Below are 18,161 nucleotides of genomic sequence, written 5' to 3'. Positions count from 1 at the left end.
TAGACAACTCAATGGGAGAAAATATTTGTAAATCAAATATCTGATAAGAATTTAATATCTATTATATATAGGGAGAAGCTACCACTCAACAATAGAAAGACAAATGAACCAGTTAAAAAATGTGCAAAAGACTTGAATAGACATTTGTCCAAAGAAGAAATATAAATGGAAAAAAACAAAACCATGAAAAAAATGCTCAATATCACTAGTGACTAAGGAAATGCAAATCAAAACTACAATGAGCTATCATTTCACACCTATTAGAACAGTCACTATTAAAAAGACAAAAGGCAAAGAACCACAAGTGCTGGAGAGGATGTGGAAAGACAAGAACGTTTATTCACTGCTGGTGGGAATGCAGAATGGTAAAGCCACTGTGGAGAACTGTTTGGCAGTTCCCAAAAAGTTGAACATAGATTGCCACATGACCCAATAATAACACTACTGGGTATATACCCAGAAGAATGGAGAGCAGTGACATGAACAGATATCTGCACATCGATGTTCAAAGCAGTGTTATTCACGGTTGCCAAAAGATGGAAACCACCCTGGTGTCCATCAACTGAAGAATGGATAAACAAAGTGTGGTGTATACACATGATGGAATATTATACAACTGTAAGAAGATTTGAAATTGTAAAGCATATGACAACATGGATGAACCTAGAGAACATTATGTTGAGTGAAGCAAGCCAGACCCAAAAGGACAAATACTGTATGACTGCACTACTATGAACTAAATACATTGTGTAATCCATGGAGTTAATAACTTGAATATGGGTCACGAGAAAATAGAATGAGGTTAGAGAATGGAAAGCTGAAGGTTAGCGTGTACAGAATTGGTAGAAAGTATGTGTATTAATCTTTGGAAATGAATAGAAAGGTGAGAGCCCAACATAGTGTCTGTATCTAGCAGTACTATTATGAGGGTTTGAAAGTGGTTTGGAAGGAAAGTCTAAGGTCATGTTTACTACTAAAAGGAAAGTTTAATAAATGTAACATGAAACTGTATAGCATAGTAAAATCACATAGAAATTGTGAATATGGGTAAAATTGCATTATAAGACTGTTTTTCTTTAAAATTGAACAATAATGTTAACACTACAAGATGTTATTATCAGATGAAAAAAAAAACCCGTTACACTAAGCGAAAAAAACCAGACACAAAATACTACATATTATATGATTCCATTAATATAAAATGTAAATATAAATCATTAATAAAGATGAAGTTAGAGTAGTGGTTATATAGAGCTGGGGAAGGACTGCTAAGGGGTGTGAAGTTTTTCTTTTTGGAGAATGAAATTGCTCTCATAGCTTTTGTGGTGATGAGTGCACAACACTGTGATTATACTAAAAGCCATTGATTACACTCTTTGGATAGATCATACGGTATATGACTATATCTCAATAAAACTGCTTAATAAATAAATAAATAATTATGCAAGAATAGCCAAAATAGCAGCTATGTATAGCAGAGATTGAGGGGTAAAGAATTTTCTTGTTAGCTTGTTTGCTGCCTATTATTATTATTGAAAAGAATGAAAATGCTCTAAGGATGATTGATGTGATGAATGCACAACTACGTGATTATACCAAATACAAGTGATTGTACACTTTACATGAATTGTATGCTTTATTAATATGTATCAATAAAATTGATTTGTTTTAAAAAAGCAAATTTAAATCATGCAAATTTAAAATGGTATGATAATTTAAAACATTAATAGTGCCACTAAACTTCAAATTTGAAATAAGGTAAATTCCTCTAATTAGAAAAGAATCATCAAATGTCTTTGACTTTAAACTGGGAAAGTTGGCAAATTATAAACTCTAGATATGCTATTGCCACATGGAACCTCTACTTCAGTAGGTAAAGAGAAATCCCTGACATGTTTTGTCTGTTTTAGGCACCCATGCTGTTTTTTTGGGCCCCTGGGAACTTTGATAACTAATGTGCTTTTGTTTGAACATACATTATTATTGCAATATATTTTAAATGGAGTTGCTACTGTTAACACTAAAGCACATGCATGTAACTCAATAACCATGGAACAAAAGTTAGAGAAATGAAAACAATTGCCCTGATGCAAATGTCATTAATTTAAGAAAGAGCCCTCTGTAAAAGATTGGAGATAATGCTAAGAAAACAAAAAGCAGCAGTACAATACTTGCAAATTTTTGAACTCCAAGAACAAAGACACCTTACTCTATTTTTATTTCTGCTGGAAAATTTGTCTTGAATTATGTCAATTTTGAAGTATGTGAGTTCTTCAAGAACACTCCCCTTTAACAAAATGCAACCACCTGTTTGTGAAGGTGCCTGCCTCGATCCCTTCACTCACTTAGGGCTCCCCTATGCAGCAGGGGCCTCCTTATCCTGGCAAAGAGGGCCCAGAACTCAGCCCTACCCCCACGCTGAACTTAACCTCCCCTCACTCTGTCTTGCAAGGCAACAGGTAGGAAGCCTGCTATGACTAAGTGGAAATAAGTCCTCTCTCCCCATGTTCAAGATAATGTGCACATTTTAACTCCAGTCTGTTGGAAAGAACAGCAATAATAATTAATGTTTGTATATTTGTTTTCAGTTTACTTATCTCCTCTCCATAAACGACCTCTCTCTAAGGCCAAAGAGAAGCAAATGATGGTAATTTCAAACTGAGCAGGAGGAGAGGATAGCGAATGGCAGGCCAAAAGCTATGAAGCTATGAAGTTCCTTCAAAATCATATCTGCTCCACCAGGGTACTCTTTACAAACATCTTTACAAACATCTGTGTGAGCTAAATTCTACTCTAAATATGTAAAGACTATCCTAGTCACGTTTCCTGTGGTTTAGCCTCATACTACACATGAACCACATTTTCAATTTCACTAAATTTTTATCTCTTGCTTGATGAGCTATTTTTGTATAGGCTGCATTATGTGCCAAGCATGTATTTTGGTTCCCCTGAAGAACATGTGGTGGACTCATTCACATCATAGAGCTGAGCCATAGCCAAATGCAACATTACACTGATAAATTCATCCCAAACTTGTATTTTCTAGCTAAGAGCATTACTTTCTTAGCCATGCTCCATTTCCTCTATGCTTCTGTGGTATCTGGCTTTCTTTCTAGTGTGATATTTCACAAAGAAACAGATTTCATCCCTTTATAAGAAGTATTGACCTGCAGCAGTTCTGAAAGCAATGAGGTACTTGAGAGGGAATTCTGAGGGGCCACCATGGGAGGCTAATTGGCTATGGGGCCTGCGCCTTCATTCCGGAGTCTAAGCCTGTGCTTCCAAATCATGCCTGAGCAGACTGGTCATTATATATCATGAACGTTTGGCCTAGTCAGTGTGCTGTCTGTGAATGTCAAGGATCTATTAGTGATTAGTCAATAAAGGAACTCAGGCTGCAGCCAACAGCAGAAGAAGATGGTGAACTGTTGTATGCATCCAATACCATGTTATGGATTCATCATGAGGTCTGAGATGTATAGGAGGAGTAGCTTTGAGTGAGTCTCACCCCGGTGCTGGACTTGGCTTTCAGAGCATCCTTGTCTCCAAGAGTCAGTGGTCAGAGCCTCGAAGATCTTGGGGCCCAGGAGAGGGCCTTGGCCTGCTGTAGAAAGGAATTTTCCTCAGACCCATGAAGTTGATCTGACTAGAAAAAACTGGGTCTAAATTACTGATCTTACTTATCTCCCTACTCTATGCAAGGATGTGAATCAGTCCTATAAATGATCACCAAGCTCTGCCATGACCTCAACATTTTCCTAAAATGCCATTATATAATGATGGCATAATCTGGGTACACACTTGGTATTTCTGGACAAAGTTTCCACTTTACACAACCCTGGGGGGGTGTCCATGCTTCTGAATAGGAATGCCTTTAGCCCTCATTCTCCTTTTAGCCACACCAGTTGTTTCTGGCTGTTTGGATTAGTTGGCACCCATGCCATACTGGTTGCTAAAAGTTCTGAGTACCACCTGAACTTCAAGAGTGATATTAACATCATGGGCTAAGGAAACACTATGCACTAAACCTGAGCTCCAAGGTGCCAGCATGGCAGCCCTTCTGCTCTCTCCTGTCCTCCGTGACAGCGCAGCAGGCTGGGAAGAAAGGGCTTGGAACCACTCCTTGGAAACCCTCCACAGCTGCAGTGGGAATTGATGCATCTGACTCATGAAGTCACACTTAAAAAGCTTTACAGGATCTGGGAAAAAGCTGGAGAGAGAAACAGGAAGTGACAATGGGACATGTAAGCCTAACCCCTGGATGCAGAAAGAGTAGAGGAACATCTGCAGTCATTACATTTTCTCTTACCTAGATAATCTTCATTACTCACCTCCTTGCCCCTTTCAGTCCTGTTGACATAGCCATAGTCACATAGAGCAAATGCTGTTAAATAAGTTGGCATCTGAGGTGTGGTGTAAAAGGATGTAACTGTCCATTTGCTTCCATTCGCATCTTCTTTTTCAGACTGACCTAGAGAAATTCATTTTAGACCAAATCATTGTAAACCTAAGCAATAGTATCTGCCTTTGAAATAATTCAAGACACTTGTCTCACAGCTACTTCTTCCCAGCCACTCCCCATAACATAGTAGTTTGGATTTCTCCACCTCTAAACTATCAAGAACCAAACTAGAAAGATCACAGCTCAAGTGCAAGTCTGTATCTGGACTAATAAGGATTTGATTGAGGGCTAAATACTTGAGCACTGTAAGTCTGCAATCCAGTCTGTCTCCTCTCTCTTCCACCTACTTCTTTGTTTTTTTGTAATTAAAGAAGTTGTGGGTTAATAGGAAAATCACACATAAAATACAGGGTTTCCCTCTCCCACCCTATTATTAAAACTTTGCATTAGTGTGGTACATTTGTTACAATTGATGATAGCACATTTTTAAACTGTACTATTAAATATAGTTCATGGTATCCATTAGGGTTCACTGTTCATGTTGTACCATTCTGTGAATTTCTAAATTTTTATTCTAGTAAATATATACAACCTACATTTTCCACTTTAATCACAAATATATAATTCAGTACTGTTAATTGCATTCATGCTGTTGTGCTATCACCAGCACTATCCATTAACAAAACTTTTCCATCATCCCAAACAGAAACTCTGTATAGTTTAAGCATTAACTCCCTATTCCTTCACCCACCCTATCTTTGGTAACCTATATTTGCTTTTTCTAAATATTTCATATCATTGAGATCATTCAATATTTATCATTTTGTGTGAAAAGTTCATCCATGTTGTCACATATATCAGAGTCATTCCTTTTTTTAAAAATTTCTCTCTCCTTCCCTCCCCACCCCCTCCAGTTGTCTGCTCTCTGTATCCATTCGCTGTGTTTTCTTCTGTGTCTGCTTGTATTCTTGTCAGCAGCACCCAGAATCTGTGTCTCATTTTGTTGTGTCATCTTGCTGCATCAGCTCTCCATGTTTGCAGCGCCACTTCTGGGAAGGCTGCACTTTTTTTGTGCGGGGTGGCTCTCCTTACAGGGTGCACTCCTTGTGCATGGGGCTTCCCTACTGGGGGACACCCCTGTGTGGCACGGCACTCCTTGTGCGCATCAGCACTGCACATGGGCCAGCTCATCACACGGGTCAGGAGGCCCTGGGTTTGAACCCTGAACCTCCCGTGTGTTAGGCAGATGCTCTATCCATTGAGCCAAATCCACTTCCGGAGAGTCATTCCTTTTTAAGGCTGAGTAATATTCTGTTGTGTGTATATATACCACATTTTGTTTATCCATTCATCTTTTGATGAACAGTTAGGTTGCTTCCATCTTACATTCCCACTAACAATGAAAGTGTTCCAATTTCTCTACTTCTTCTCCCGCACTTGTAATTTTCCATTTTTAAATAATAGCCATTGCCATGGATATGAAATGGTATCTTGTGGTTTGGATTTGCATTTCCCTAATGACTAATAATATTGAGCATCTTGCCATATGCTTTTTAGCCATTTGTATATCTTCTTTGGAGAAATGTCTAGTCTACTCTTTTGCCCATTTAAAAAATTTGGTTGTTTGTCTTTTTGTTGTTGAGTTGAATGTTTCTTTATAAATTCTGGATATTAAATACTTGTTGGATAAGTAGTTTACAAATATTTTCTTCCATTATGTAGGTTGTCGTAATACTTTCTTGGTAAAGTCCTTTAACACATAAAAGTTTTTCATTTTGATGAGGTCCTGTTTATCTATTTTTTCTTTTGCTGCTTTGTGCTTTGGGTGTGAAGTCTGAAAAACCATAGCCTAATGTGAGGTTTTGAAGATGCTTTCCAATGTTTTCTTCTAGGAGTTTTATACTTCTAGTTCGTGTGTGTGTGTGTGTTTGCATGTATGTCTTTGATGCAATTTGAATTGACTTTTGTATATGGTGTGAAGTAGGAGACTACCTTCATTCTTTTGCATATGGTCATCCAGTTTACCCAGCACCATTTGTCAAAGAGACTATTCTTCTCAATTGAGTCATCTTTGCCCCTTTGTCAAAAATAAATTGGCCATAAATGTGAGGGTTGATTTCTGAACTGTCAATTCAATTCCACATGTCTGGCTTTGTGCCAGTAATCCTGTTTTGATTACCATTCTGAATAAATTTAATGATTGGCTTTCCATATCTGCAAAGAAATGGAAAAATGACTCAAAGAAGACTGTTGGCATTTTGATTGGGATTGTGCTGAATCTGTAACTTGCTTTGGTTAGAATTGACATTTTAACAAAATTAAGTCTTCTAGTCCCTGAACATGGAATATCCTTTTATTTATTTATTACTTGATTTCTTTTAGCAATGCATTATTGTTTTCTAAGTACAAATCCTTTACATCCTTGATTAGATTTATTCCTAGATATTTGATTCTTTTAGTTGTCACTGAAAATGGAATTTTTCCTTGATTTCTTCTTCTGATTGTATGTTACTAGTGTATAGAGGCACTCAGTATTTTGGGGTGTTGATCTTGTACCTTACCAATTTGCCAAAATCACTTATTAGTCCTAGTAGCTTTGTTGTGGGCTTATCAAGATTTTCTGTATATAGGATCATATCAATTGCAAATAGGGAAAGCTTTACTTCTTCCATTCCAATTTGGATACCTTTATTTTTAATTTTTATTTACTTATGTATTTCTTGCCTGATTGCTCTGACTATAACTTCCAGTACAATGCTGAATAACAGTGGTGACAATGGACATTCTTATTTTGCCAGATTATTAGAGAGAAAGCTTTCAGTCTTTCACTACTGAACATGATGTTAGCTCTAGGTTTTTCATATATGCCCTTTATCAGGTTGAAGAAGTTTTCCTCAATTCCCATTTTTCTAAGTGTGTTTATCAAGAAAGGATGCTGGATTTTGTCAAATGTCTCTTCTGCATCAATCAAGAAGATTGTGTTTTTTTTCCCTTCATTCTGTTAATGGTAATCATTAAAAAACATTAATTAATTTTCTCTGTCTTGAACTACCTTTGCACACGTTGCATAAATCCCACTAGATCATGAGGCATAATTCTTTTACTGTGCTGTTAGATTTGGTTTGCTAGTATGTTGCTGAGGATTTTTGCCTCTACATTCATAAGAAATATTGGTCTGTAATTTTATTTTCTTCTGGTATCTTTTAGCTGGCTTTGGTATGAGAGTGATGTTGGCCTGTAGAACGAATTAGGACATATTCCCTCCTCCTCAAGTTTTGGAAGAGTTTGAGTAGGATTGGTGTCAGTTCTTCTTGGAATTGTTTGATAAATTCCCCTGTGAAATCATCTGGTCATGGACTTTTCTTTATTTGGGAGTTTTTGTTTTTTTTAATATTATTATTATTACTGATTCACTCTCTTTACTAGTTATTGATTTGTTGAGATTTTCTATTTATTCCTGAGTCAGGGTAAGTAGTTTGCATGTTCCTAGATATTGAGCTAGGATAGCTAATTTGTTGGTGTACAGTTGTTCATAGTGTTCTCCTATAGTCTCTTTTATTTCTGTGGGGTCATTAGTAATGTTCCCATTTTCATTTCTTATTTTAGTTATTTATGTCCTCTCTATTTTTTTCTGTATCAGTCTAACGATAGGTTTACCGATTTTATTGATCTTTTCAAAGAACCAACTTTTAGTTTAGTTTTTTTTTTCAAATCCGCCCCCCTCTTGTGGCTTTTTTGCTTGCTGTCTGCTCTGTGTCCATTTGCTGTGCGTCCTTCTGTGTCTGTATTTATTTTTTATTTATTTCCTCCCCTCTCCCCTTGCGGCTTGCTTGTTGTCTGGTCTCTGTGCCCATTTGCTGCATGCTCCTCTGTGTTTTTGCTTGTCTCCCTTTTTTGTTGCATCACCTTGCTGAGTTGGCTCTCCGCGGCACCTGCAGTGGGGCAGCACTCTGAGCAGCACCCGGAGGCACCCAGGCCAGGCAGCTCTCTGCAGCGTAAAGGTGAGCCTGCCTTCACGAGGAGGCCCCGGGACACAAATCCAGGGCCTCCAATATGGTAGACGGGAGCACAACTGATTGAGCCACAGTTGCCTCTCTCAATTGTTTTTTAATTCTGTTTCATTTATCTCCCCTCTATTATTTCCTTCCTTCCACTCATTTTGGGTTTAGTTTGTTCTTTTTCTAGTTCCTCTAGTTTTGAAGTTAGGTCTCTGATTTTCTTTTTTAATGTAAGCATTTAAATTTATAAATTTCCCTCTCAGCTCTGCCTGTGCTACATCCTATAAGTTTTGGTATGTTGTGTTTTCATTTTCATTCACCTCAAGATATTTCCTAATTTCCCTTGTGATTTCTCTTTAAACCATTGGTAGTTTAAGAGTACTTTCTTTAATTTAAACAGATTTGTAAAATTTTCATTTCTCCTTATTACTGATTTCTAGCTTCATTCCATTGTGGATGGAGAAGATACTCTGTATTTTTTAAACAAATCAATTTTATTGATAGATATTAATAAAGCATACAATATATTAATAAAACATATAATTAATTAAAAGTGTATAATCAAAGTGTATAAACGAAGTGTATTTCGTATAATAACATTTGTGAGTTTATCACTACAATTATTATTAGAGCATTTTCATTATTTCAATAATAATAATAATAATAATAAACAAACTAACAAGAAAATTCTTCATCTCTCAATCTCTCTATGCTTCCTGTGCTGTACATAGCTGCTATTTTGGCTATTCTTACAAAATTATTTATTTATTTATTTATTTATTAAGCTGTTCTATTGAGATATATCCATATGATCTATCCAAAGTATATAATCAATGACTTTTAGTATAATCACAATGTTGTATATTCATCATCACAAAAAATTTTAGAACAATTTCATTATTAAAAAAAAAAGACTCCACACCCTTAGCATTCCTTTCTCAAGCTTACATAACCACTAATCTAACTTAATTTTTATAAATTGATTATTTTTACATTTTATATAAATGGAATCATACAAAATGTAGTACTCTATATCTGGTGTCCTTCATATAGTATAATTTTTTTTGTCTGATATTAACATTTTGTAGTATTAACCCACATTTGTTCAGTTTCAAAGAAAAATGATCTTATATATGCTATTTTACCCATATTCATATTTCACATAATATATTTATATTTCACATAATTTAATTAGTTCATAACAGTGCAATCATATTTGTCCTTTTGTACCTTGCTTGCTTCACTCAACATAATGCCCACCAGGTTATTCATGTTATCATATGTTTCATGACTTTCATTTCTTCTTACACAGAATAATATTCCATCATGTGTATACTCCATAATTTGTTTATCCATTCATCAGTTGATGGGCACCTGGGTTGTTTCCAACTTTTGGCTATTGTGAATAATGCTGCTATGAACATTGGTGTGCGGATGTCTATTCTTGTCACTGTTCTCAGTTCTTCTGGGTATACACCTAGCAATTGAATTGTTGGGTCCCATGGCAAGTCTATATTCAACTTCCTTAGGAATTGCCAAACAGTCTTCCACAGTGGCTGTACCATTCTACATTCCCACCAATATTGAATAAGCATTCTTACCTCTCCACATCCTCTCCAACATTTACAGTTTTCCAACATTGTTACAGCAGCCAGTCTAATAGGTGTGAAATGATATCTCATTGTAGTTTTCCTTTGCATTTCCCTAATCCCTAGTAATGTCAAATATTTTTTCATGAGTTGCTTTACCATTTGTATTTTTTCTTTGGACAGTTGTCTTTTCAAGTCTTTGCCCATTTTTTAAATCAGATACTTTGTCTTTTTATTATTGTGTTGTATGATTTCCTCATATATCATGGATATTAAACTCTTATCAGATATGTGATTGCCAAATATTTTCTCCCATTGAGTCAGCTGCCTTTTCACCCTTTGACAAAGTCATCTGAGGTGCAAATGGGTTGAATTTTGAGGCAGTCCCATTTATTTACTTTTTCTTCTGTTGCTCCTGCTTTGGGCATAAGGTTTAATATACTACTGCCTACCACAAGACCTTGAAGATGTTTTCCTACACTTTCTTCTAGGAGTTTTATGGTTATTGTTTTTATATAATATTTAAGTCCTTGGTCCATTTTGAGTTGATTTTTGTATAAGGTGTGAGAGAGTGGTCTTCTGGTCCAGGGCTTTTCATCTTTGGGAGGTTTTTGAAGACTGTTTCAATCTCTTCACTTGATTGGTTTGCTGAGGTCTTCTATTTCTTCTAAGGTCAGTGTAGGTGGTTTGTGTGTCTCTAAGAATTTGTCCATCCCGTCTACATTTTCTAGTGTTTAGGCATACAGTTGCTCATATTAGTATCCTCTTATGATTTCTCTTATTTCTGTGGGGTCAGTGGTAAAGTTCCCCCACTCATTTCTCATTTTATTTATTTGTGTCTTCTCTTTTTTTTCTTTGTCAGTCTAGCTAAGGGTTTGTTGATTTTGTTGATCTTCCCAAAGAACCAACTTTTGGTTTTGTTGATTCTATTGTTTTTTTTTTTGTTCTCATTGTCATTTATTTCTGCTCTGATATTTACTATCTTTCCTTCAACTTGGTTTGGGATTAGTTTGCTGTTCTTTTTCTATTTCCTCCAGGTGTGTAGTTAGGTCTTCAATTTTAGCTCTTTGTTATTTTTTAATGTAAGCATTGAGGGCTATAAATTTCCCTGTCAGCACTGCCTTTGTGGTGTCTCATAGGTTTTGATATGTTCTGTTCTCATTTTCGTTCATCTCAAAATATTTGCTGAACTCTTGCAATTTCTTCTTTGATCTAATGATTATTTAAGAGTGTGCTATTTAATCTCCATGTATTTATAAATTTTTCCATTTTTCCATCCATTATTCATTTCTAGCTTCATTCCATTATGAATAGAGGAATTGTTTTGTATACTTTCAATCTTTTTAAATTTATTGAGACTTGTTTTGTGACCCAGTATGTGGTCTATCTTGGAGAAGGATCCATGAACACTTGAAAAGAATGTACATCCTGCTATTTTGAGGTACAATGCTCTATAGATGTCTGTTAGGTCTAGTTCATTATCCTATTATTCAAATTCTGTTTCTTTGTTTATCATCTGCTCATATAATCTACCCAATACTGAGAGTGGTGTCTTAAAGCCTCCAACTATTATTGTAGAGACATCTATTTCTACCTTCAGCTTTGCCAGTGTGTGCCTCATGTATCTTGGGGTATGGAGGTAAGGTGCATACATATTTAGTATAGTTATTTTTTCTTGACGCATTACCCTTTTTATTAATATATAATGACCTTCTTCATCCCTTATAGTAGTTTCACATTTAAAATCTATTTTGTCCTATATTAGTATCATGACTCCAGTCCTTTTTTGGTTACTATTTGTGTGGAATATCTTTTTCTAACCTTTCACTTTTAACCTGGTTATCTCATACATCTGAGATGAGTCTTTTTTAGACAACATTTAGATGGCTGATATTTTTTAATCCATCCTACCAGTCAATGTCTTTTGATTGGGGAGTTAAAACCATTAACATTCAATGTTATTATTGTAAAGGCATTACTTACTTCATCCATTTTGACCTTTGGCTTTCTGTTTTCATATCATACTATTGTCTTTTTTTTAATTCATTTTTAAAAATATTACATTAAAAAAATATGAGGTCCCCATGTACCCCCAACCCCCCTCACTCCACTACTCCCCCCATAGCAACATTCTCCTCCATCATCATGACACATTCATTGCATTTGGTGAATACATCTCTGAGCATTGCTGCACCTCATGGTCAATGGTCCACATCATAGCCCACACTCTCCCCGTTCCATCCAGTGGGCCATGGGAGGATCTACAATGTCTGGTAATTGAACCTGCAGCACCACCCAGGACAACTCCAAGTCCCGAAAATGCCTCCACATCTGATCTCTTCCTCCCATACTATTGTCTTTTAAACCTTTAATTTACCATTTCTAATAATCTTCATTTCTACACTCTTCTCCATGTCTCCTGCCCTTATTTTTTCCTTTCAGGCTGCAGCACTCCCTTTAGTACAGTACCTCTTGCAATTCTGGTCTTTTGGTAATATATTCTGTCAGTTTTTATCTGTCTGCAAAGACTTTGAATTCCCCTTCATTTTTGAAGGACAGCTTTGCCAGATACAGAATTCTTGGCTGGCAGTTTTTTTCTTTCAGTACCTTAAATATATCATACCACTTTCTTCTCTCCTCCATGGTTTCTGATGAGAGGTCAGCACTTAATCTTTTTGAGTTTCCCTTGTATGTGATGCTTTGCTTTTCTCTTGCTGCTTTCAGAATCTTCTCTTTATCTCTGATATTTGTCATTCTGAATAGTAGGTATCTTGGGATAGGTCTATTCAGATTTATTCTGTTTGGGGAATAAATATCTTCAATATTGAATTTATGTCTTTCATAAGGATAGGGAAGTTTTCAGTCATTTCCTCATATGTTCTTTCTGCCCCTTTTCTATTTTCTTCTCCTTCTGGGACACTGATAATGCATATGTTTTTGCATTTCACACTGTCATTCAATTCCCTGAGACTGTTCAATTTTGTCCGTTCTCTTCTCTTTCTGTTCTCTCATCTTTTCCAGTTCAGATGTTTGGTCTTCAAAATCATTAATTCTGTCTTCAAGTGATTCAAATCTGCTCTTATGTACCTCTTTTATATATATATATATATATATTTAAATATTTATTTCTCCCCCACTCCCTCATTGTTTTGTGCTCACTGCCTGCTTTCTGTGCCCACTTGCTGTGTGTTCTTCTGTGTCTGCTTGTCTTCTCTCTAGGCAGCACTGGGAACTGATCAAGGGACTTCCTGGAGTGGAAGAGAGTTGCCCATTCTCTTGCACCACCTCAGCTCCCTGGTCTGTTGCATCTCTTATCATCACTCCTCTGTGTCTCTTTCTGTTACATCATCTTGCTGGGCTAGCACTCCGTGTGGACCAGCACTCCTGCACTGGTCAGTGCTCTGTGTGGGCCAGCATTCCGTGTGGACCAGCTCTCCACTCAGGCCAGCTTGCCTTCACCAGGAGGCCCTGAAAACCAAACCCTGTACTTCCCATATGGTAGATGGGAGCCCAATCGCTTGAGCCACATCTGCATTTGTCTAATATTTTCAATATCATTTACTGTGTCTTTCATTTCCATAGTTCTGTTACTTTTATTTTCAGACTTTAAAATTGTTCTTTATGCTCACCCAGCATCTTCTTAATATCCTTTATCTCTTTAGTCATATTTTCTTTCAACTCTTTAAAATGATTTAGGAGAGCTGTATGACTGTCATTGATTAATTGTCTTAAATCCTGTATTTCCTCATAATATTTTCTTTCTTCCTTTGGCTGGGCCATCTCTTCCTGTTTCCTAATATGGCCTGTAATTTTTGCTTATGTCTAGGCATCTGAATATGTTGGTGAATTTACTCTGATGGCCATTTTCTCTCTCTTGCCTATTATCATTATTTTTTCACAGCTCTTCTTTGATATTTGGTTTGACTTATTCTAAGTCTTTAAAATTACCCAGCTTAAGTTACTAAAATCATGCCAGGGATTCACAAATGGGGCACAGATTTTCTCCCAGCAGTTAGAGAACAGAGAGACCAAAGTGCAGTTTTTGTCCATGCAATTTCCAGACCAGCCAGCAGATGGCACTCATTGGTGCACCCTTCTATGGAGGTGTATGTCTTGGGTTTTTTTTTTTTTTTGTTTGGTCTGACCAGAACTGAGAGTTAAAGCAGTCTCCACTGGCTGAATTCACTAAAGAAAAATCCCCCATGTCCCCCTCCCTTTTCCTTTGTAACAGCTAACATGGAGTAAGACCTCTGCTCCCCTCTCAGTGAGCTGCAATGAGCCAGGGGTTTTACCTCTGCTTAATATCTTGGGAAGGGGAGACCTTCCTGGAAGTGGGAGGTTTAATAACTCATAGTTTGTTGTTGCAGGTTCTTCCTCTCTCTATTCCTCATCCTCCTGGGAATTGTGAAGCACTGACCTTGTCTGCTGACACCCAAAGTAGGTCCCTCCATCAGCTTTGGCTCTATCTCCATTGTTTTTGTGAGAGAATTGAGCCTTGTCTGCCTAATCCCCTGGCATCTTCCCACAATCTTCCTGTATCTTTTCAATATTTTAAAATTTACTGAGAATTGTTTTGTGATCTAACGTATGGTCTATCCCGGAGAATGATCCCTGTGCACTAGAGAAGAATGAATGTTGCTGGTTGAAGTATTCTATATATGCCTCTTAAGTCTAGTTGGTTTAGAGTATAGTTCAAGTCTTCTATTTCCTTATTGATCTTCTGCCTAGATATTCTTTCATTATTGAATGTGGTATATTTAAAGTTCCTACTAGGACAACTGTCTACTTCTCCCTTCAAATCTGTCACTATTTGCTTCATAAATTTTGGGGTTCTCCTGTTCAAAAATTTGTATAATTTTAATGTCTTTTTATTGAATTGACCCCTTTATCAATATATGTGACAGTTTGAGGCTCTCTTCTAAATCCCAAAAAGTGAAGGATTATGTTCTTAAACAAATCTATTCCTGTGGATGTGGCATGCTTTGATTGCATTTGATTCACCTTAGAACACTTGATTAAATTGCTTTTTGGTTGAGTCTCTGCCCTCTTACTGGAGCTAATATAAACAGAGACACAGAAAAAGACAGACACACAAAAAGAAGGAAGTCACCATTTTGATCCAGTCATGTGAGAAACAAGACTGCAGGAAAACAGAAGCCCTGAGAGAGGTCCCAGTGTTTGGAACCAGCAGAGTACAGAGACATGGAAAGAGACCGCTGAGGGGCTGGTCTCAAAGAAGAGCCCACAGCTAAAGAGATGAGCCAAGGCTGAAGAGAGGAGCCGTGTGCCTGATAATTTGCAGATCAACTCAGGAAGAAAGCAGAATAGTAGAGACTGAGGGAGAAGACCTACTAAGGCTCTATGCCTCATTGCCCACAGCTGAGCTCCAAGAGAAGGGAAATTCTTGAGAAGGCTGAGACCTCAGCAGAGATTGGTGGCCATCTTTGCCACGTGGCAGGACCCCAGAATCAATAGTAGCTGACTTTGGTGAGAAAGCATCTCTGATGGTGCCATGATTTGGACATTTCATGACCTTGGAACTATTACCATTTATCTAAAATAAATCCCCTTTATAAAAGCCAGCACATTTCTGGTACTTTGCATCAGCAGTGCTGTGGCAAATTAAACCAGTATATAATGACATTCTTTTGAGAGTTTACTTAAAGTATTTTATCTGATATTAGTGTAGCTATCCTAGATCACTTTTGGCTAGTGCTTACATGGTATATATTTTTTTCATCTTTTCACTTTCAACCTCCTTTTGTCTTTGAATTTAAGGTGAGTCTCTTATAAATAGCATGTAGTTGTGTCATGCATTTTCGTCCACTCTGTCAATCTTTGTCTTTTGACTGCAGAGTATAATCCATTTACATTTAAAATTGTTACTGGGAAGTGGATTTGGTTCAATGGATAGAGTGTCCACCTACTACATGGGAGGTCCAGGGTTCAAACCCAGGGCCTCCTGATGCATGTGGTGATCTGGTCCACTGGTAGTGCTGATGTGCACAAGGAGTGTCATGCCACGCAGGGGTCTCCCCTGAGTAGGGGAGTCCCATGCACAGGGAGTGTGCCCCATAAGGAGAGCCACCCTGTGCGAAGAAAGTGCAGCCTGCCCAGGTGTGGCACCACACACACAGAGAGCTGACGCAACAAAAAGAGACACAGATTCCTGGTGCCACTGACAAGAATCCAAGCGGACACAGAAAAACACACAGCAAATGGACACAGAGAGCAGACAACAGGGTGGGGGAAGAGAAATAATTAAAAAATAAATAAATCTTTAAAAATAGATAAATAAATAGAAAATAAAAGTGCTACTGACAATGCAGGACTTCTGCCATTTTGCTATTGATATTTAGTCTTTAATGCCTATTTTCATATTTATTTGTTTTGGGTTTTTTTTTGGTATTGTACCATATTGAGTCTCTTCTCATTCAACTTGACTTCAACAGCATATAGGTATGATGTTCCTATATACCCATCCTCCTCCCCACCTCTTTTTGTACTTGTTACCAATTATGATTGTTTTCTCTCAGTACTTTAAGTATTTCAATTCACTACCTTCTTGCCACCATGGTTTCTGATGAGAAACTTATATTTAATCTAAGTGGGGTAATCCCTTGTACATAACACATTGCTTTTCTTTTGCAGCTCTCAGATCTCTCTCCTTGTCCTTTGCACTTGACAGTTTAGTCAATATGTGGTGGGGCATGTTTCTGTTCAAGTTTATCCTGGTTGCTATTCTCTGTATTCTTGGATATACATATTTATGTCTTTTGCTAAGTTTGGGAAGTTTTCTATCATTTCTTTGAATAATCCTTCTGTCCCTTTCTCTTTTTCTTCTCCTTTTGTGATTCCCATATTGCACTTATTGGTATGCTTGACAGTATCCCAGAGGTGTTTGAGGCTATTTTCACTTTTTATAACCTTTTTTCTTTCTGCTACTCTGCCTGACTCATTTCAATTGCCTTGTTTTTGAGTTCATTGATTCTTTCTTCTCCCAGCTCCAATCTGCTGTTAAAACCCTCCTGGGAGTTTTTCATTTCAGTTATTGCAGTCTTCAATTCCTGTAGTCTTGTTTGATTCCTTTTTAAAATTTCTGTGTCTTTACTGAGATTCTCATATTCTTCATTCATTGCTTTCCTGATATCCTTTAGTTCTTTCTCTTAAATTTCCTTCATATCCTTGAACATAGTGAAGATTTTTTATTTTTAAATCTTTGTCTGGTATGTCTATAGTCTGGTCTTCTTTGTTGCTGTTTTCTGAATTTTTATTCTTTTCCTCTGGATGAGCCATCATTTCCTCTTTCATTATTTGTTTTGTAAACTTTTGTAGCACACTGTATGTTTTACTATTTTAAAATGTTAACTCTGGGATTTATTCCTTGGCATGTCTGTTTCTTGACTGTGTATTCAGCTAGTAGTATGACTGAGGTTTTCTTGAGTGTAAGGAGCTAACAAAACCAAGCAAACTGAAGCCAAACAACACCTTTCACAGACTTTGCAGATTGGTTTTGCATTGGCTGGTGCTCTCCTTCAGAGTTCAGCCTTCCTTTCAAGAAGGTCAGTCCAAGGTGAATGCAAAGTGCAGAGTCCTCCCTGCCTTTTCTGGGCCTGTATCATATCCTGCACTTGTTCTTGGCATGGCCTTAGGACATCCTTTGTTTACAGGAACTTGAATTCCCCCTCTAATCCTCAGGAAACCAACCTCCCTCTCCTGGGTATTCCTGTGCAGGACTTAGTGCAGGTAAGCCTTTGCCTTCTGGCCACCAGATTCAATTATTTCTTACTCTGTTTTTGCTGTCTCAAGCTGCTTTTACCTGCAGGGAAAGCTATAGAGAGGGAAATGTTGGAGAAGAGTTTCCCAAGTTAGTCTTTCCCAGCACAAACAAGGCCAGGTTCCCACAAAGGGAGTGCCAGCCAGCTCCTAGGAAGATGGGAAGGGAAGGGCCAGGAAAGGTGGCAGGAGCTTCTTCCCACAGCTCCCCAAAGTTGTGCTTTCTTGTCTAAGCACCTGCCCAGAAAATGCAGCCTTTCACTGTTGCCCTCAGCTTTGAGAAAGTGTGCTGTCCTTAAGTCTCTTCTGCTCCCTTTGTCCAGAGTGGGGTAGAACAGTGGCTGCCCTCCGATCCAGGCCCCCAGTGATCTGAAGTTGCTAATCAAAAAGCAGTGA

The 18,161-nt window shown here is 37.4% G+C and overlaps 1 protein-coding gene across 3 annotated transcripts in view; it reads right to left on the bottom strand.

Annotated features, from left to right (window-relative positions):
- LVRN (laeverin) overlaps positions 1-18,161 on the bottom strand; it is a 91,982-nt gene that overhangs the window by 52,917 nt on the left and 20,904 nt on the right. For all 3 annotated transcript variants that reach the window (XM_023591361.2, XM_023591362.2, XM_004467260.4), the window contains exon 3: positions 4,332-4,471. In XM_023591361.2, coding sequence (XP_023447129.1) covers positions 4,332-4,471 — 140 coding nt within the window. The remainder of the gene's footprint in view (positions 1-4,331; positions 4,472-18,161) is intronic.

The sequence above is a fragment of the Dasypus novemcinctus genome, chromosome 2, assembly GCF_030445035.2.
Source record: "Dasypus novemcinctus isolate mDasNov1 chromosome 2, mDasNov1.1.hap2, whole genome shotgun sequence".
In the NCBI taxonomy this organism is placed as follows: domain Eukaryota; kingdom Metazoa; phylum Chordata; class Mammalia; order Cingulata; family Dasypodidae; genus Dasypus; species Dasypus novemcinctus.
The sequence above is the reverse complement of the archived record's forward strand: the minus strand, read 5'-3'. Positions and strand labels throughout refer to the sequence as shown.